Here is a 20,986-nt window from a genome sequence, read left to right as displayed (position 1 = left end):
GGCGGGACCTCTGTCTTTCTCCTCCAATGGGGTTTGAGAAGGCGAGGAGTATACAATTGAAATCCTACCATTATTTATAGGTCATCACGTGACAAAGAGTAGTCATTTTTAGGGAAACGTCATAAACCAGAGGTGTGGCAGACCCAAAACACACAGACACAAATCTTTGAGATGAACATTTACCGGGTGTTAATAAACAACCATCCACAAATGTATTTCGGAGCAAATTAGACAGAACAATGAGAAATTCTATTTTTTTCAACTTCGCAATAATCCGTGCTGTGACCTTATCAAATTGTTCAACAGCAGTTTTTGTTCAGTAATCTTCCGGTTGTGACAACTCAAAACGTTGGTTATATTTTGCGCCATCTTGGTAAGGGACTACGAAATAGATTAAAAAGTATCCAATTACAGTGATACATTCCAAATGCATCATAATTCAGAAATAATACATGTTAATTGTGTGCATGTTTAAGTTTACTAATGTAATACTATTAATTGTACACAATTGATTGAGAAGTTGTTCACGGTCTTTACCCATCTTGGAAATAGATTAATACAAGAAGCATCTAGTCATTAGCAGATTGAGAGCTCTAATCCATCTGTAAAATTGAAGTGTTATAGATTCTGCGATAGAAATGTTAAGGTAAATTCCGATTGAGCGGACATAAGCACTATTTACCGTGAATGCAGTCGACGCTAAAGTGGGTACATTGCCATCACACTTATCACGCTGTAATGCTTAATTTCATGATGTGAATTGAATAGAGGCCTGAATCAGGGTGACAATTTGTTTTACATACACTTACAACAGTCCCATATTTGAATGTGTATTATATTTCTCCATAAGTGTTTTTCACTGCTTATATTGTTATTTTAGCTCTTGGTTGCATAATATCCATTACTGACCTTAAGTATCTATCATAGTTTTCTAATACTAACCAAAACTGCTGCCTCACTCTCCCTGAGAAATTAGGAGTAAACAATGCTGTCCATTTCCACCACTGTTCTATTGAGGTCAAACAACAAAGCAACAGCATTTTAACCAAAAGTTGTATTTATTTTCCAAAGCAGAAACATAAATAAGAGCAAAAACAGACATCCCCATGATCCATATCACAAATACATTTCCAGGAGGCTGAATTGACATTTGAGTCCATGTCCATTCAAGTTCAATCATCCTGTTTTTTTTATGCCACAGATTATCTCTCATTTAGCAGTAGCATTGCCATGAGGCAGCTGTTGCTGCTGTTGTTGCTCTGCCAGAGCCTGCTGCAGACGGGTGCGTTTCCGGGAATAGTGCTGCCAGTGCAGTAATTGCTGCTCGTCAATGAACTTGGCACATTGTGCATTCACAAGCTCCTTCCTGAAGTGCTCGTACTGAAGCAGCTCCAGCATGTGCAGGCAGTGGGGGTATCTGCATAACAAGGGAGACATATACAGTGCCTTCAGAAAGTATTCACACCGCTGATCTTTTTCCATATTCTGTTCTGTTGCAGCCTGAATTTAAAATGGATTAAATTGAGATAAAATGTGTCACTYGCCTACATACAATTACCCATAATGTCAAAGTGGAATTATGTTTTTTTATTTTTTTAAACAAATTAATAAAAAAATMAAAGCTGAAATGTCTTGAGTCTATAAGTATTCAACTCTTTTGATATCACAAGTAAAGATGTGCTTAACAAGTCACATGGACTCAATGTGTGCAGTAATATTGTTTTACATCAGATTTTTAAATGACTACCTCTTCTATGTACTCCACACATAAAATTATTTGTAAGGTTCCTCACGTCGAGTAATTAATTTAACAGATTCAACCACAAAGACCAGGGATGTTTTCCAATGCCTCGCAAAAAAGGGCACCTATTGYTAGAGGTGTAAAAATAAAAAAAAAGCTGAAATTGAATATCCATTTGAGCATTGTGAAGTTTTAATTACAATTTAGATGGTTTATCAATACACCCAGTTACGACAGTTGAAGTCGGAAGTTTACATACACTTAGGTTGGAGTCATTAAAACTCGTTTAGTTTTGGCAAGTCGGTTAGGACATCTACTTTGTGCATGACACAAGTAATTTTTCCAACAATTGTTTACAGACAGATTATTTCACTTATAATTTACTATCACAATTCCAGTGGGGCAGAAGTTTACATACACTAAGTTGACTGTGCCTTTAAACAGCGTGGAAAATTTCTGAAAATGATGTCATGGCTTTAGAAGCTTCTGATAGGCTAATTGACATAATTTGAGTCAATTGGAGGTGTACACCTGTGGATGTCTTTCAGGGCCTACCGTCAAACTCAGTGCCTCTTTGCTTGACAACACGGTAAGTCTGGTTCATCCTTGTGAGCAATTTCCAAACGCCTGAAGGTACCACGTTCATCTGTGCAAACAATAGTACGCAAGTATAAACACCATGGGACCACGCAGCCGTCACACCGCTCAGGAAGGTGACGCGTTCTGTCTCCTAGAGATTAATGTACTTTGGTGCGAAAAGTGCAAATCAATCCCAGAACAACAGCAAAGGACTTTGTGAAGATGCTGGAGGAAACAGGTACAAAAGTACCTATATCCACAGTAAAACAAGTCCTATATCGACATAACCTGAAAGGCCGCACAGCAAGGAAGAAAACACTACTCCAAAACCGCCATAAAAAATCCAGACTACGGTTTGCAACTGCACATGGGGACAAAGATGGTACTTTTTGGAGAAATGTCCTCTGGTCTGATGAAACAAAAATAGAACTGCTTGGCCATAATGATCATTYTTTTGTTTGGAGGAAAAAGGGGGAGGATTGCAAGCCAAAGAACACCATCCCAACCGTGAAGCACGGTAGTGGCAGCATCATGTTCTGGGGGTGCTTTGCTGCAGGAGGGACTGGTGCACTTCACAAAATAGATGGCATCATGAGGGAGGAAGATTGTGGATATATTGAAGCAACATCTCAAGACATCAGTCAGGAAGTTAAAGCTTGGTAGAAAATGGGTCTTCCAAATGGACAATGACCCCAAGCATACTTCCAAAGTTGTGGCAAAATGGCTTAAGGACAACAAAGTCAAAGTATTGGAGTGGCCATCACAAAGCCCTGACCTCAATCCTATAGAACATTTGTGGGCAGAACTGAAAATCTGTGTGCGAGCAAGGAGGCCTACAAACCTGACTCAGTTACACCAGCTCTGTCAGGAGGAATGGGCCAAAATTCACCCAACTTATTGTGGGAAGCTTGTGGAAGGCTACTCGAATGTTTTGACCCAAGTTAAACAATTTAAAAGGCAATGCTACCAAATACTAATTGAGTGTATTTAAACTTCTGACCCACTGGGAAWGTGATGAAAGAAATAAAAGCTGAAATTAATCAATCTCTCTATTATTCTGACATTTCACATTCTTAAAATAAAGTGGTGATCCTAACTGACCTAAAACAGTGAATTCTTACTAGGATTAAATGTCAGGAATTGTGAAAAACTGAGTTTAAATATATTTGGCTAAGGTGTATGTAAACTTCCGACTTCAACTGTATATATCATGTTTTGGGTGCCATTTTGATTCTAACAAGGTAATAATGTACTATGGTTGGATTTAAAGCTTCAGSTAATAGTTGAGTTAATTTGTGTTTTCATTCCTCCCTAACACAGAGAACKACCCAGGTGATCAACTGTAASATCCTCTCTGTCACCCAGGTGAGATGATCTGTCAGGACTTATATAGACTCCCTCTGTGAAGTTCTATGCATGGTCCATGTCTTAGTRTWTGTTTCTAAACTAGTGTATGGCTCATACAAAGTCATAGCTTTTAATATTTGGTCATTATGTGAAAAATATAATGGTAACGTTTAGGAGATTAATGTTGGTGTTGTTGATCATGATGATCATGATGCGGATGATGATGATGATGGGGGTGAAAGAGGATTCTGGTGATTATGGAGATGTTGGTGATGGTACTGATGGTGTTATCATTCCTCAGATGACCAGACTGGTTCTCCCACGCATGGTTGCAAGGTACATATGCATCATGGTGATATCAATGAAACGTGAATCTTAATGATTTCAATCTATGAAATTGTCCCTTTATTCACCTGTCCTGTCTTTCCCAGAGGGAACGGTCTGATCATCAACATGTCTTCAGAGGCAGGTGCTCAACCACAACCCATGCTGTCTCTCTACTCCGCCACCAAGGTGCCTCTCCCTTTCACTTAACTTTCTCTCACTCAAGCAAGACAGGGAATTTTTACTAGGATTAAATGTCAGAAATTGTGAAAAACTGAGTTTAAATGTATCTGGCTAAGGTGTATGTAAACCTCTGACTTCAACTGTACACAGATACAGGCGTCCTTTCTAACTCAGTTGCTGAAGAAAGGAAACCGCTCAGGGATTTCACCATGAGGCCAATAATAACTTTAAAACAGTTACAGAGTTTAATGGCTGTGATTGGAGAAAACTGGATTGATCAACAACATTGTATACTGAACAAAAATATAAAACGCAACATGTTAAGTGTTGGCCCATGTTTCATGAGCTGAAATCATACTCACAAAAAGCTTCTCAAATTTTGTGCACAAATTTGTTTACATCCCTGTTGGTTAGCATTTCTCCTTTGCCAAGATAATCCATACACCTGACAGGTGTGGCATATCAAGAAGCTGATAAAAACAGCACGATCACAGGTGCATCTTGTGCTGGGGACAATAAAGGGCCACTGAAATGTGCAGTTTTGTCAAACAACACAATGCCATAGATATTTCAAGTTGAGGGAGCATGCAATTAGCATACTGAATGCAGAAATGTCCACCAGAACTGTTGCCAGAGAATTTAAAGTACATTTATCTACCATAAGCAGCCTCCAACATCATTTTAGAGAATTTGGCAGTATGTCCAGCTGGCCTCACAACCGCAGACCACTTGACCACTTTGTTTTTCAACAGGACAATGACCCAACACTCCTCCAGGCTGTGCAAGGGCTATTTGACCAAGAAGGAGAGAGATGGAGTGCTGCATCAGATGACCTGGCCTCCATAATCACCCGACCTCAACCCATTTGAGATGGTTTTGGATGACTTTGACTGCAGAGTGAAGGAAAAGCAGCCAACAAGCACTCAGTATGTGTGGGAACTCTCAAGCTGGTTGAGAGAATGCTAAGTGTGCAAAGCTGTCATCAAGGCAAAGGGTGGCTACTTTGACAAATATAAAATATATTTTGATTTGTTTAACACTTTTTTGGTTACTCCATGATTCCATATGTGTTATTTCCTAGTTTTGATATCTTCACTATTATTATACAATGTAGAAAATAGTAAAAATAAAGAAAAACCCTTGAATGAGTAGGTGTGTTCCAACGTTTGACTGGTACAGTAGATTTTACAAATATTAAAATTGTTCTTCCACTTCGACAGAGTATTTTGTGTAGCTCATTTACCAAAAAAATGACAATTAAATACATTTCAATCCCACTTTGTAACATGTGGAAAAAGTAAAGGGGTGTGAATACTTACTGAAGGCACTGTTGTACATACATTATACATATTGTTATACTGTGATTGATGTATATGATGCAGAAGGAAAAACAACAGTGAATCTTACTTCAGGAATTTGGCATATTCAGGCTCCTTCCAGTACAGTAGGTACTTCAGGTAGTTCACAAAGGGTTTTTCTCGCAGGTAACCCCTCTGAGCCAGAACTGGAGGGACACAGAGGAACAGAGACGAGTCACAAACAATGCTAGCTATATCTCAAATCAAATCAAATTTTATTGGTCACAGACTTTTCCCCCCCAGATGTTATTGCAGGTGTAGCAAAATGCTCCAACTGTGCAGTAGTATCTAACAATTCACAACAATACACACAAATGTAAAATAATGGAATTAAGAAATATATAAATATTAGGACGAGCAATGTCGGAGTGGTACTGACTAAAATCCAGTATATACATATGAGATGAGTAAAGCAGTATGTAAACATTATTAAAGTGACTCGTGTTTAATTTTTAAAGTGACCAGTGATATCTGCAGGTTATAGTAACGAGTGTCTTTGGTTGTTCTGAGTGACAGAAAATTGAGGATAAGTTAGCTAGCTAGATAACCCACTCACAGTTCAGATAATTCGGATTGGCCAAGCATTGGATGAACTCCAGCTCTGATTGAAAGCGGTTCCTTGCCTGCTCCTCTGTGAAATTAGACACACAAAACAAGTTAGAGTAACATAACATTACAATTGACTCTGGGGAAAGCAGTTTGCTAGCCAAAACAGATGGCTAGGAAACCATGGGTGTGTCCAGTTCATATGTTGCATTACAGTTTATATCAAACAACATTTTTCCCCAAAACTGTGCGCACCTTTCTTCAACAGCCTTTGAGGTAAGTTCTCTCTAAATATAGGTGTGACTATATGAAATTGCATAACTCGTACAGCACACCATACACATACGCCTTTTGGGCCACCATAATCACAACGTTCTTCATCTGGTCGAGCAGGACAATACCGTTTCCGTTTACTTAAACGTTACACACCGTTCTGTCGTACTGAACGCGTCCCAGGGATAACTTCTTTTATTTTTTGTAACCTTTATTTAACTAGGCAAGTCAGTAAAGAACACATTCTTATTTACAATGACGGCCTACCCCGGCCAAACCAAACGACGCTGGGCCAATTGCGCGCCACCCTATGGGACACCCAATCACAGCCGGTTGTGATACAGCCTGGAATCGAACCAGGGTCTGTAGTGACGCCTCTAAGGCTGAGATGCAGTGCCTTACACCGCTGCTACAACGTTAGCTCGAGCTACACCAAGATATCAAATTTAGCTTACATTATGTGGACATTAGTCTTAAAAAAAAAAAAAGCAGCGACAAAACATCCAGTCCGCTAGCCACTTTATAGTTGTTTGTAGCCTACTTTGTCTAACGAGCTAGTTAGCTAACGTTAGATAGCGAGTTGGTTATCTTTATTACCTGATTCCATGACGCCTGCCATTAAAGGTGACTGGGTCTGCACGAAAACAACAGGCTCCTTAAAACGGAAATATGTAAGCTGTTTAAACGAATATATTGTTAGTTTGCTGAATTAATTGTTGTGGTCTGGTCAACAACAAAATCATTTCGATCATGTCGCCATATTTGCCGTAAACTGCAGCAGTTTAACTTTTTACGACAATAGTAGACTGCCATTCTCAAGTTCACCACTAGAGGACAGTATTCGCACAGTCTTCAAATACAGTATGTCTGTCTGATAGGAGAGACTTCACAGACTTGTGGAATGCTTTATTTTACATCCAGTACAATCATTTTCACCAAAGCTTACGTTGGACACATCGAAATAAGGCAGGATTTACCACCCTGGAGTCTAGGTTATATGTCGATTTATCTTGATTTGTGATTGATACTATAAGGGCTATCTACATACAGTGCTTTCAGAAAGTATTCACACCCTGACTTTTAACACATTTTCTTGTGTTACAGCCTGCAATTAAAATTAATAAAAGTAGAGATTTTGTGTCACTGGCCTACATACACCATAATGTGAAGGTGGAAGTATGTTTTTTAGAAATGTTTASAAATGAATTACAAATTAAAAGCTGAAATGACTTGAGTCAATAAGTATTCAAACCATTTGTTATGGTAAGCCTAAATAAGTTCAGGAGTAATAATTAGTCACATAATAAATTGCAATAAATGTGCTATAATAGTGTTTAACATGATTTTTTAATGACTACCTCATCTCTGTACCCCTCACATACAATTATCTGTAAGGTCCCTCAGTCGAGCAGTGAATTTCAAACACAGATTAATTTACAAAGACCAGGAAGGTTTTCCAATGACTCACAAAGAAGGGCACCTATTGGTAGCTGGCTAAAAATAAAAAAAGCAAACATTGAATATCCCTTTGAGCATGGTGAAGTTATTAATTACACTTTGGATGACGTATGAATACAGCCAGTCACTACAAAGATACAGGTGTCCTTCCTAACTCCGTTGCTGGAGAGGAAGGAAACCACTCAGGGATTTCACCATGTTAATGGTGGCTTTAAAACAGTTACAGAGTTTAATGGCTGTGATAYGAGAAAACTGCAGATGGATCAACAAAATTGTAGTTACTCCACAATACTAACCTAAATGACAGAGGGAAAAGAAAGAAACTTGTACAGAATAAAAATATTCCAAAACATGCATCCTGTTTGAAATGAAGCATTAAAGTAAAACTGCAAACAATGTGACAAAGAAATTAACTTTATGTCCTGAATACAAAGCGTTATGTTTGGCGTAAATCCAACATAACACATCACTCAGTACCACTATTCATATTGCTAAGAATTGAATGTTCCTGAGTGGCCTAGTTACAGTTTTGACTTAAATCGGCTTGAAAATCTATGGCAAGACTTGAAAATGGCTGTCTAGCAATGATCAACAAACAACTTGACAGAGCTTGAAGAATAAAAAAAAAGAATGAAGTTAAAATATTGTACAATTCAGGTGTGCAAAGCTCCTAGAACATGTATTGACTTTGTAATTATGTGGTAATTATGTGGTATTATGTGTAGATGGGTGAGACGAAAATCAATGTAATTAATGTTGAATTCAGGCTGTAAAACAACAACATGTGGAATAAGGGTATGAATACTTTCTGAAGGCACTGTATCACTGCACACTGCTCCCACTGTAGCACTTCCTCTGGCCCCCTGCTGAGTTGTTTTCCCACAGCTCTACCTGCCCCAGACAGACAGGGCCATAGTTCAATACACCCTCCTGTTCTTACAATCCTCTGAATTATTAAACGTATTTAAAAACTCCTTCAACCAAAGCATCCAATAACTTAACTGCCTGTGAACGATTAATTATACACTTTTGAGATTCTTTGACTGAATGACTTGAATCCCCTGAGGCTATCAGTATGATATAGAGGGTTTGTTATAGTCAGTCATGTTCTCAGACGTGAGTGAATAGATAAGTCATTGCTCTTTTGGCGTCAGTGGACTTTATCCTGTCCTGCGGCGTGTTGTGTGTGTGTGGAGGAATACGCTTCTAAACATTTAGGCTGACTGACTACACACCATATCTCATTCTGTTTGCTTGATGAGGTAACACTGAACATTTTTGTGTGTTTGAGAGAGACAGTGAGAGAGAGAGAGAGCGAGAGAGAGAGGGGCAACAGCAGGCTTCTGTAGTACTGTGCTCAAGCTTTGCCTTCGAGACAGTAACTGTAAGTTACTGTTTTGCTGTTCCTCACTAACTTAACAAGGACTTACTAGGTTTCAAAACATTTGTCTAGGAATTCTTATCCAAATGATATTTGTGTCTGTCGTACTAATGCATGGTATATACACTGCTCAAAAAAATAAAGGGAACACTTAAACAACACAATGTAACTCCAAGTCAATCACACTTCTGTGAAATCAAACTGTCCACTTAGGAAGCAACACTGATTGACAATAAATTTCACATGCTGTTGTGCAAATGGAATAGACAAAAGGTGGAAATTATAGGCAATTAGCAAGACACCCCCAATAAAGGCTGTCTCTTATACACATCTAGATGTGTATAAGAGACAGTGATATTTGTGTCTGTCGTACTAATGCATGGTATATACACTGCTCAAAAAAATAAAGGGAACACTTAAACAACACAATGTAACTCCAAGTCAATCACACTTCTGTGAAATCAAACTGTCCACTTAGGAAGCAACACTGATTGACAATAAATTTCACATGCTGTTGTGCAAATGGAATAGACAAAAGGTGGAAATTATAGGCAATTAGCAAGACACCCCCAATAAAGGAGTGATTCTGCAGGTGGTGACCACAGACCACTTCTCAGTTCCTATGCTTCCTGGCTGATGTTTTGGTCACTTTTGAATGCTGGCGGTGCTTTCACTCTAGTGGTAGCATGAGACGGAGTCTACAACCTGTCTCTTATACACATCTAGATGTGTATAAGAGACAGGGCCACAAATGTGCATGTGTCAGCATATGGTCTCACAAGGGCTCTGAGGATCTCATCTCGGTACCTAATGGCAGTCAGGCTACCTCTGGCGAGCACATGGAGGGCTGTGCGGCCCCACAAAGAAATGCCACCCCACACCATGACTGACCCACCGCCAAACCGGTCATGCTGGAGGATGTTGCAGGCAGCAGAACGTTCTCCACGGCGTCTACAGACTCTGTCACGTCTGTCACATGTGCTCATGTGCTCAGTGTGAACCTGCTTTCATCTGTGAAGAGCACAGGGCGCCAGTGGCGAATTTGCCAATATTGGTGTTCTCTGGCAAATGCCAAACGTCCTGCACGGTGTTGGGCTGTAAGCACAACCCCCACCTGTGGACGTCGGGCCCTCATACCACCCTCATGGAGTCTGTTTCTGACCGTTTGAGCAGACACATGCACATTTGTGGCCTGCTGGAGGTCATTTTGCAGGGCTCTGGCAGTGCTCCTCCTGCTCAAAGGCGGAGGTAGCGGTCCTGCTGCTGGGTTGTTGCCCTCCTATGGCCTCCTCCACGTCTCCTGATGTACTGGCCTGTCTCCTGGTAGCGCCTCCATGCTCTGGACACTACGCTGACAGACACAGCAAACCTTCTTGCCACAGCTCGCATTGATGTGCCATCCTGGATGAGCTGCACTACCTGAGCCACTTGTGTGGGTTGTAGACTCCGTCTCATGCTACCACTAGAGTGAGAGCACTGCCAGCATTCAAAAGTGACCAAAACATCAGCCAGGAAGCATAGGAACTGAGAAGTGGTCTGTGGTCACCACCTGCAGAATCAGTCCTTTATTGGGGGTGTCTTGCTAATTGCCTATAATTTCCACCTTTTGTCTATTCCATTTGCACAACAGCATGTGAAATTTATTGTCAATCAGTGTTGCTTCCTAAGTGGACAGTTTGATTTCACAGAAGTGTGATTGACTTGGAGTTACATTGTGTTGTTTAAGTGTTCCCTTTTTTTTTGTTGAGCAGTGTAGTTTGATAGGCTAGTGTGAGAGAAGATGTTTTGTGGTCAACAGAAAGAGACTATGTCCCAGGGACCATATCTGCTCAAACAGTAATCAGCACAACATCAAAAGTCCAGGCTTTATTCAGCAAAAAAACTAAACAAATACAGTACAATGACAAAACCATAATAGGTTGTTATCGGAATGGAAAAAACAACTCTAAACTGTTACAAAAGTCAATCATTTACATTGATAACTATACAAAATATCTAATTAATTACACTTACTGAAAAGCATTTATCATAATTTATGTAATATAACAGAGTTCCCCAACTGGCAGCCCGCAGATGATTTTATTTGGTCCCCAAGTTTTCTGTGCAAAAATTATTATTTTCTTTTTTTGATTGTTGGACATAAAAGACTGAAAATGCCAGAAAATCAGCTCCAAGTGATTTTAATTAGGAAAATCTGTTCCAAAGTATTCCCACGGATAATAGAGCGATATGTGTGATCGTATACAAATGTAAGCAAGGTTTGAAATTATTATGTTTTAGTCAAATATTATATTTGTTTGGGCTTCTGGCAGTCAATTTGTAGTCTCCAAATTATTTGTAATTATGTTCCGGACCCCTGACCATCCACTCAAGAGAAAATTAGCCAGTGGCTAATATTAGTCGATGATCCCTGTAATATAATACAATTATAGAAAATAAATTGATAACAATATTGTCAGTAATACAAATATAAGTTACAGTATTACAGCATGTCTTGGCTTTGCAAGTTATTTATCATCCCTGTTCCCTAAGGCTCTCTAGTGTCATAACCATATAATATAAGAATAAGTCCTGAACTGTAGAAAATACACTGATAATTAACCAGTACGGTGATGGCACAGCTGGAAACTATCCCAGTGTGTGTGTGTGTGTCTGTGTGTGTGTGTGTGTGTGTGTGTGTGTGTGTGCACGCGCATGTGTTCACCAGACCATAGCAGTGCTCTCATGGCCAGCCTTCTGTTGCCCCAGCGAGGCTTGTAGTGCTGTTGGAGAAAGATCCGTGGTCTCTTGGTAATACTCCCCCTTCCTCATCCCCTTTTGGCATCGGTAGCAGTGCAATGGCAGTACAGGGGCGTATGGTGGTATATTTGGGGTCATTTCCCCCCTCCTCCCCCTGTAGTGATGTTCGCGGTGGTGTTGGCCCAGGAGGGGAAGGTGTCCAGGTTGAACATGGCTCTACCCCAGCTGTTAATGGCCAGGGTGATGCACAGGATCCCGATGATGTTCATCACTATACCCGTTTTAGCCTGTAGGAGAGAGAGGGGGTTAGAGTTGAGGTGGTGGTAGGTTGAGGGGATGGAGGTGAGGGTGGATGAATAAGGTGTAAGGAGGAGGTTTAGGTTTCGGGTTGGGTGGCAGGGTGAAATATATATACATTTTTTTTTATTTTTTTATTTCACCTTTATTTAACCAGGTAGGCTAGTTGAGAACAAGTTCTCATTTACAACTGCGACCTGGCCAAGATAAAGCAAAGCAGTGAGACACAAACAACAACACAGAGTTACACATGGAATAAACAAACATACAGTCAATAACACAATAGAGAAAAAAAAGTATATATACAGTGTGTGCAAATGAGGTAAGATATGGGAGGTAAGGCAATAAATAGGCCATAGTGGCGAAATAATTACAATTGAGCAATTAAACACTGGCGTGATAGATGTGCAGAAGATGAATGTGCAAGTAGAMATACTGGGGTGCAAAGGAGCAAAAAAATAAATAACAGTATGGGGATGAGGTAGTTGGATGGGCCATTTACAGGTGGGCTATGTACAGGTGCAGTGATCTGTAAGCTGCTCTGACAGGGGGTGACCAGTGAAATATAACTGCTGGAGCGCGTGCTACGGGTGGGTGCTGCTATGGTGACCAGTGAGCTGAGATAAGGCGGGGCTTTACCTAGCAAAGACTTATAGATGACCTGGAGCCAGTGGGTTTGGCGATGAATATGAAGCGAGGGCCAGTCAACGAGAGCATACAGGTCGCAGTGGTGGGTAGTATATGGGGCTTTGGTGACAAAACGGATAGCACTGTGGGAGACTGCATCCAATTTGCTGAGTAGAGTGTTGGAGGCTATTTTGTAAATGACATCGCTGAAGTCAAGGATCAGTAGGATAGTCAGTTTTACGAGGGTATGTTTGGCAGCATGAGTGAAGGATGCTTTGTTTGCGAAGTAGGAAGCCAATTCTAGATTTAATTTTGAATTGGAGATGCTTAATGTGAGTCTGGAAGGAGAGTTTACAGTCAAACCAGACACCTAGGTATTTGTAGTTGTCCACATATTCTAAGTCAGAACCGACCAGAGTAGTAATGCTGGACCGGCGGGCAGGTGCGGGCAGCGAATGGTTGGAGAGCATGCATTTAGTTTTACTTGCATTTAAGAGCAGTTGGAGGCCACGGAAGAGAGTTATATGGCATTGAAGCTCATCTGGAGGTTAGTTAACACAGTGTCCAAAAAAGGACCAGAAGTATACAGAATGGTGTCGTCTGTGCAGAGGTGGATCAGAGAATCACCAGCAGCACGAGCGACATCAGGGATGTATATAGAGAAAAGAGTCGGCCTGAGAATTGAACCCTGTGGCACTCCCATAGAGACTGGCAGAGGTCCGGACAACAGGCCCTCCGATTTGACTCTGTCTGAAAAGTACAGTAGGTACCTATGGTAGCCTATCTCTCACCATGTCTGACACCTTCAGGTATCCATAAGAGAACACGATGGCATTAGGAGGCGTGGCCACAGGCAGCATGAAGGCAAAAGATGCACTGAGGGTGCAGGGTACCATCACATACAGCGGGTTCAACCCTATGGACTGGGACTGCAATAGAACACACACATATTAACCAACACACACTCGTACTTACGTGCATACGAATGCATGCACATGAGCACACACAAGTAGTACTATCCTGTAATGTGGATGTGAATAGGATGAATAAGAGTGTGTTTGCATGTGGCTCTGTGTGCTGGATCAGTTATCAAAGCTTCTCTTCACTGAATCAACAGAGCTGAGAGCTCTACACAGTGCTGCTACAGTCTCACTGTCTGCCTTCTCTAATGTGCACCTATGTGTGTGTGTGTGTGACTAGCTTCACGTGAGGCTAGCACACACCACACACCTTAGTCGTAGTGTGCATGCTACGCGACTGCACTGAGTAGCTCGTCTACAGTGTACACTCAGCTGTGCAGTCGTGCAGTAGTGCGAGCGATCGAACGACATCGATGCATGTTGTTGTAGTGGGTCGACGTGTTATAGAGATGTTGAAGACCGAGGAAGCCTACCTTAATAGCCACTAGGGCTGCGCTCAGTAGTGCCAACCTCGAGCGTTGACCAGCTCTTTCAGTACATTCCAATTTCATCAAGAGGAAACTTGATCCCAGAATGAGGGTGCAGAGGGAGTGTCTGTTTGAGAGGGAGGGGGAGAAAGAGAGACTGTGTGTGTGTGTGTGACCTGGAGGCGAGGAGGCAGGAAGAGTGTAGCGGAGCCACGTTGCTGGCACACTCAGTGAAGGTGGCGATGAGGAGACAGAGGATGACAGCGATGGCCCAGGGAGGGACGGAGCAGAGAGAGCATCATCTGATCACCCAGCCACCGCGACAGACCAGACACCTAGATGGATACACACACACATATTGAAGCTTTCACACACACACACACACACACACACACACACACACACACACACACACACACACACACACACACACACACACACACACACACACCACACACACACACACACACACACACACACACACACACACACACACACACCTCGCTGCCCTTAGCCAGTGCGAAGCCTCCTCCTAGCAGCAGTACAATGCTCCAGGGCATCTTCATCTGGGTCACCTGCCAGGTCAGCAGGGCAGGGGCGGGGCCGCGGGGGGGCTGGGGCTCTGACGGGAGGGGGCACACACATGTCAAGCATTGTCTACTGCAGAGGTTCACAAACTTTTTGGCCCCAGACCCCATTTTGATATCTGAAAATTCTCACAACCTAAACTATGTGAAAAAAGAAATATACTTAACAGCCAATGTTTACTTTATTTGCAGCTATGGCAGTCAAATGAATATTAGTCTGACATAATGTATCTTATCCCACCACTAATGAGATGGGTGTGCTTGATGCATGTTGCGTCGGAGCTTCTCAAAGCCTGGGTCGACTGTGCACGCACACCTCATCTCTGCTGTCATATCCAACCTGGATCAATATTTGGTTTTAATGCAGACGAGAGCACTGAATCTGGCTTCACACAGATATAGCCTACCATGAGTTTTTGGTGCTTTCAAAGTCAAATCATGATGTCAGTGATCTTAAGGTTGGAAAGTCAGAGCTCTAGAAAGAGGCCAGAGTTCTCGAGTTGGAATTCTGAGTTGGAGTTTCAAAAAGGGTTTTCACAGTCGGAGCTCATGTCTTTCCGAGTTTTCAGTTGTTTTGAACACAGCATTAATGCTCAGAGGAAAAAGGCAAGGTATTCCCTTTGAGTCAGGAACCAAAACTCCTGTGTTGTGACCCGTGAATGCATTCGGTCACATGACAACTCGATCATTTGTATGATTTCACTTACCGGCATGTCAACTGAGCCAGGATCACAGTCAAACGGATTGGGAAGTAGGTCCCAAAGTGTTTTTCCAAGCATTGGAGGTGAGCAGTCATCACTCTTGTGGGACACTTACTGATGCTGTTTTCTGTTATTTTCTTTTCATTAGACAGAAAATCAARCAAACTCTACCATAAAGGCCTGATTGGTGGAGTGCTGCAGAGATGGTTGTCCTCGAAAGTCTCCCATCTCCACAGAGGAACTCTAGAGCTCTGTCAGAGTGACCATCGGGTTCTTGGTCACCTCCTTGACCAAGGCCCTTCTCCCCCAATTGCTCAGTTTGGACGGCTCTTGGAAGAGTCTTGGTGGTTCCAAACTTCTCCCATTTAAGAATGATTGAGGGCACTGTGTTCTTGGGGACATTCAATGCTGCAGAAATGTTTTGGTACCCTTCCCCAGATATGTGCCTCGACACAATCCTGTCTCGGAGCGCTACGGACAATTCCTTCGACCTCATGGCTTGGTTTATGCTGTGACATGCACTGTCAACTGTGGGACCTTTTATAGACAGTGCCTTTCCAAATCAAGCCCAATCAATCAAATTTACCACAGGTGGACTCCAATGAAGTTGTAGGAACATCTCAAGGATGATCAATGGAAACACGAGTTCAATTTCGAGTCGCATAGCAAGGGGTCTGYATACTAATGTAAATAAGGTATTTCTGTTTTATATTTGTAATACATTGGACATTTTTTTTAGAAAAACCTGTCTTTGCTTTGTCATTATGGGGTATTGTGTGTAGATTGCTGAGGATTTTTATTTATTTTATCAATTTTAGAATTTGGCTGTAACATAACATTTTTAAAAATTCAAGGGGTCTGAATACTTTCTGAAGGCACTGTATAATCTTTTGCCGCAAGTTGCTCTCGGTGTATCATACAATGCGTTTATATGGCAGAGGGAGACACATTCAAAACTAGACTGCAGAGGCCTGCCTACCGTCCCGCCATAGATGGAGCCTCATCTGTGCAAAAGCCTACCATTCGAATCTGTTTTTCATCAATATAGCTCCGCAGCACACTGAACATCCCCTGTGCTGTTTCATGCTCGGGAATCGTGAGACAGAACAATATGTCCTGACATGTAGCAAACAAAAGTCAATGCATCTTGGCCCTCACAGTTAACATCTATTTGGAGACCATAAGCTGGGGAGTCGTTCAGTCAGAGCATTCATTTTTGGTTTAACAGTGTTATCTGACAAAGGTATTGATGTGAGTTTTGGTGCCTCCCCACACATTGTTTTCGCCATATCAATTGCGGCCAGCAATATCAAAGTCTCTGCAATAGTGTGTGGTGTCATAGCGTAGCGGARCTAGTCATTCACAGTGGGAATGATTCAAGTGTAACGGTCAAGTGCGACCTTTTCCCATGATTTAAGGGCTCGCTCTCGTTGAATTTGATATTATTTTGTCAGGCTTTTGGAAATTCTCCCGCGACTCCATTTTCATATCAGGAGCCCTAGTTTGGGAACCACTGGTCTACAGTGTATGTGTGTTGTGTGTGTGTTTATGAATGCGTGTGTGTGTATCACCTGTGTCAAATCTCTGTGTTCTCCAGAAGCAGAGGTAGCGGGGGGGCTCAGAGGGCAAGACGAACAGCAGCATGGCAACAAACACTGCCACTGTGGCATCAGTTACAAACCTGGAGAGGGAGAGGTGGAGGGTTTAGGAGAGGATGGTTAGCGGTTAGGTGTTAGACTGTGTGGGGTTAGGYGGCAGCAGGGTAGGGGAATACAGGGGTTAGGAGTTGGGTAAAGGTGCAGAGGGAGGCCGGGGAGGGGCCCTCCAATCCTTTTTTGAACACTAACTAATTCTTACCCAATGGCAATGTAATGACAGAGGTGATTGACGTAAAGGACAGAGCATGTTTGATGACCTTAGCCCCAGTTTGATCCAGGATTCTGTTAGAATCAATACCTGTTTCCATGGTGATGTGCCCATTCATAAATTGACAGATGTCACATATGCCCCATGTGTTAGGCAGGTCACATGACCAGATAAGAGAGAAGGGCATTTCCATGTAAAGGACCCATGTGCACCAACATGCATGTAAAGTTCATAGGAGCATGTCACATTGCGTGTCAAATGAAAGCTAACAGTCTATATTTTTGAGAAATTAAGGCATATATACATTTTTATACTACCTATCCCGTTCAGCTCATAGCAGATTTGTTTTATCTTTCTGTCATCTGGTGGTCAAAGCAAGACTATGAAAACAGTCTCGACAACCCCTCCCCACTCTCACTCTGTTTCTCTGCCGTTCTCTCTCTCTCTCTCTCCAGGTAATGCCACCTCTCCTGGCTCTTACTGACACCTACCATGACACCCTACCACCTACCCTATTTCCATTTACTTTATCAAGCATCCTCACCCACTGAGCACCGACCGACACCCGACGTTCATGGATGTTGAAAAGGAGTTGAAATTTGGTCAGTCCTCCCTGTCCGGACCAGATCTGAAACAATTCTAGAATTCTAGAGAAAAGTACTGTATACTACAGTAGAGCACACACGCGTAGAGTACAGTATAATGTACTGTTGGACTCTACTGTGTTGTACTGTGATATCCAAACTTGTGAAACAGATGTTTAGATTGTTTCAGGATTTGGTCTGGTCCAACCAAATGTGGTCTTGTTTGAGGGCGGAGCTCTTTACAATCAAAGCCAGTGTGTAGAATAATAAGGAAGGGGGATACCTCGTCAGTTGTACAACTGAATGCACTCAACTGAAATGTGTCTTCCTCATTTAACCCAACCCCTCTGAATCAGAGAGTTGCAAAGGGCTGCCATAATTGACATCTTTGGKGCCCGGGGAATAGTGGGTTAGCTGCCTTGCTCAGGGGCAGAACGACAGATTTTTACCTAGTCAGCTTGGGGATTCGATCCAGCAGCCTTTCGGTTACTGGCCCAACACTCTAACCACTAGGCTACCTATTTTTTTTATTTATTTAAACATTTTACCTTTATTTAACTAGGCAAGTCAGTAATACCCAAAAATGCAAAAAATATTATATAATTATATCCATAATTATGAATTCCTGTATAGTACAGATCATGGACCCATGATGTAATTCCGTTACTGAAATTGTCACCTACTATAGTTCAATAACCATTTTATAATTTCTAACTCCAGGTGTCATGTCATAGCTGACACCCCATTCTTTCTGCAGGAGTCTTTGAATCTTAATTCGGAGCAGACATTTAAAGGGGCAATATACAGAAATCGCTCCACCATTTCTCAGTTTATTTGACCAAACAAGCAATGTATTGTATAGAGAATCATTGTACCATCTAAACCGCTGTGAAATATATTTTCAATAACCAAAAATARTGTATTTTCAGCTTTTTGAAGTTGGTGTACAAAAGCGAACGTAAAAGAGACAAAAATTAAACTTAAGAACGGGAAGCATAGAAAAGCACACATAGTTCAGATCTACCGCTTCTTAGACTTCCTTTCAATGAGATTGACAAATCTATAACTCACATTCTATGTGAATTTGGTGGGGTCGCCCAAAAAGTTTTTGGAAATGGTGGTCGCATAAAAAGCTGAGGGAGAGTTTACCGTAATTCTGTTACCAAACTTTGCATTTGCACAGGTCTTCCAGTAAATGTGTTTTTGTGAAATTTTCTGTGTAAATTGTACAAAGTAGTCTTTGAAATCAATTATTTTTGTTTGGCATACATTTGAAAGTTAATCTGAGTCAAAGCGTAATTCCGTTATCGTGGAATTGCCCAGAATGTAGTGTGTGCCTCTCCTGCCCATCGATCTGTTTGTCATAAAGAAGTGTGCTTTTGTCTCTCATTCACTCTAGTGAGACCACGTTTCCCGGACTCTGTGTGCTGGTTACAGCGTATGTGTGTGCAGGTGAGAGTGTGTGTACGTGTACACGTGTGTGTTCCTGTGTGTCAAAGTTCAGAACACGTGTATTGATGCAACACAGATGGTTTACTCTCTGAACGACATATTTTGTCCGTCTGTGTTTGTTTTATCCTGTTCCCCGTGTCCTGACATTTGGTCTAATGGAAGGTTCTGTGACTAAAGACAACTCAGGTCACCTATCCTTCAGATCAGATCAGGCTGGTGTTACTGTGCATGTTTCTGCATATTTCCACTTGCTAGTGTGTGTCTGTGTGGTTGAGTGTGTATGGTGTGTACAGTATTTCACTGTGGCGTGTGCTACATACGGTGCGTTGGCATTGAAGACGTGGGTTGCCCATCCATCGATGAAGCCTGGGCTTCGTGTGAACCAAAGCACCACCAGCAGGATGAAGAGCCCCAGGACACTCAGCTCTCCATAAGACATGGGCCCCAGACGACGATGCTCCTCACGGATCAAATCATATGCCGCAAACTCCTTCTCTGACTGCACAGCACCACAGCCCCACGTACGCTTCAGACTGGAGAGGAGGAGTGGGAGACAGGGAGACAGGGGTGAGAGAAAGAGAGACTTAGTGAGAGAGAGATTATTTACAATAATAAGTCAGATAAGAAGCAGAGTGAGTGAGAGAGACATTACCCCTATTTTGCCTATGCAAACCTTTACATATATCATGTCATGGTTGAACTGAGAGGGAGGAGAGAGTAGAGTTAAAATAATGCACTGTGATGCTCTGGCCAGGTCACTCACTTGAAGCCGATGAAGACGAGCTGGAGCCAGAGCCAGGCCAGCGTCAGCATCAGCAGCATGGTGGGGAAGGCAAAGGCGAACCATGAGGCAAAGTTAATGACGTCACCGTTCTGAGGGAAGAGTCTGACAGTGGGCTTCTATTAACAACATAACTTCTCAAAAATGTTAAACATCAAATGTCAGTTGATCAACATGATGTGTTCAGAACCCCATATCTATGTTTATAGCGACGGGATATACTGTACATACACTAACATATGTGAGGTGTGTGTCTGTGAGAGGTACATATGTGTGTGTATCTGTGTGTATGCGTGTGTGTGGTACATACTGGCTCATCTGCCCTGTGAGGACGAGGTTGGGTCCGGTGCCAGTTAGAGTGGCAGTGCCGCCGATGCTGGCAGCGTAACACACACACAACGTCAGGCCTTTACACAGCTTCATCCTCTCCTTCTCCTCTTCCTCCCCAACCTGCGCCTCTGCTTCAGTCCCTTCCTCCAAGACCATGGACACCATCACTGTATACAGAGAGGAAGGAGGAGAAAATAGCACTATATATTGGAGAAGTTTGGGAATCAGGACTACCAAGAGGTCATGGCCAAAGTTGTTAACTAGGCAGGCTATAGTTTTCCTGTTGCCTATAGACATTTAGCCTATGTCTATAATTGTCTGAAATCGCCATTTAACTGTGTTATGGTGTGTCGGTGAAAGAGCAGTGCTCCAGCCTCACCCAGACCCCAGCCCCCTGCCCTGGCCTCTGCCCCCAGCCCCCTGCCCTGGCCTCTGCCCCCAGCCC

The 20,986-nt window shown here is 42.2% G+C and overlaps 1 protein-coding gene, 1 long non-coding RNA gene and 1 pseudogene across 4 annotated transcripts; 1 reads left to right on the top strand and 2 right to left on the bottom strand.

The window, feature by feature from the left end:
- Nucleotides 1-127: 127 nt before the first annotated feature.
- On the top strand, nt 128-5,407 carry LOC111951190 (uncharacterized). 3 transcript variants are annotated; one of them, XR_011473966.1, is made up of 5 exons: nt 128-373; nt 3,641-3,685; nt 3,969-4,003; nt 4,099-4,180; nt 4,927-5,407. It is a non-coding gene; the product is annotated as an uncharacterized lncRNA (long non-coding RNA). The 3 variants fall into 3 exon arrangements; XR_002875568.3 differs by lacking the exon at nt 128-373 and having other exon boundaries at nt 3,598-3,685; XR_011473965.1 differs by lacking the exons at nt 128-373; nt 3,641-3,685 and having other exon boundaries at nt 3,790-4,003.
- On the bottom strand, nt 1,040-7,153 carry med31 (mediator complex subunit 31). The gene is made up of 4 exons (XM_023969251.2): nt 6,949-7,153; nt 6,089-6,163; nt 5,582-5,678; nt 1,040-1,417 (listed from the first exon to the last, which is right to left on the bottom strand). Exons 1-4 carry the CDS (start codon nt 6,968-6,970, stop codon nt 1,210-1,212), a joined length of 402 nt encoding a protein of 133 aa, XP_023825019.1. The 5' UTR covers nt 6,971-7,153; the 3' UTR covers nt 1,040-1,209.
- Nucleotides 7,154-11,043: 3,890 nt separating this feature from the next.
- LOC111950916 (Na(+)/citrate cotransporter-like) overlaps nt 11,044-20,986 on the bottom strand; it is a 20,471-nt pseudogene continuing 10,528 nt past the window's right edge.

This window comes from Salvelinus sp. IW2-2015, linkage group LG23 (assembly GCF_002910315.2).
Source record: "Salvelinus sp. IW2-2015 linkage group LG23, ASM291031v2, whole genome shotgun sequence".
In the NCBI taxonomy this organism is placed as follows: domain Eukaryota; kingdom Metazoa; phylum Chordata; class Actinopteri; order Salmoniformes; family Salmonidae; genus Salvelinus; species Salvelinus sp. IW2-2015.
This window is presented reverse-complemented; position numbering and strand designations above follow the sequence as displayed.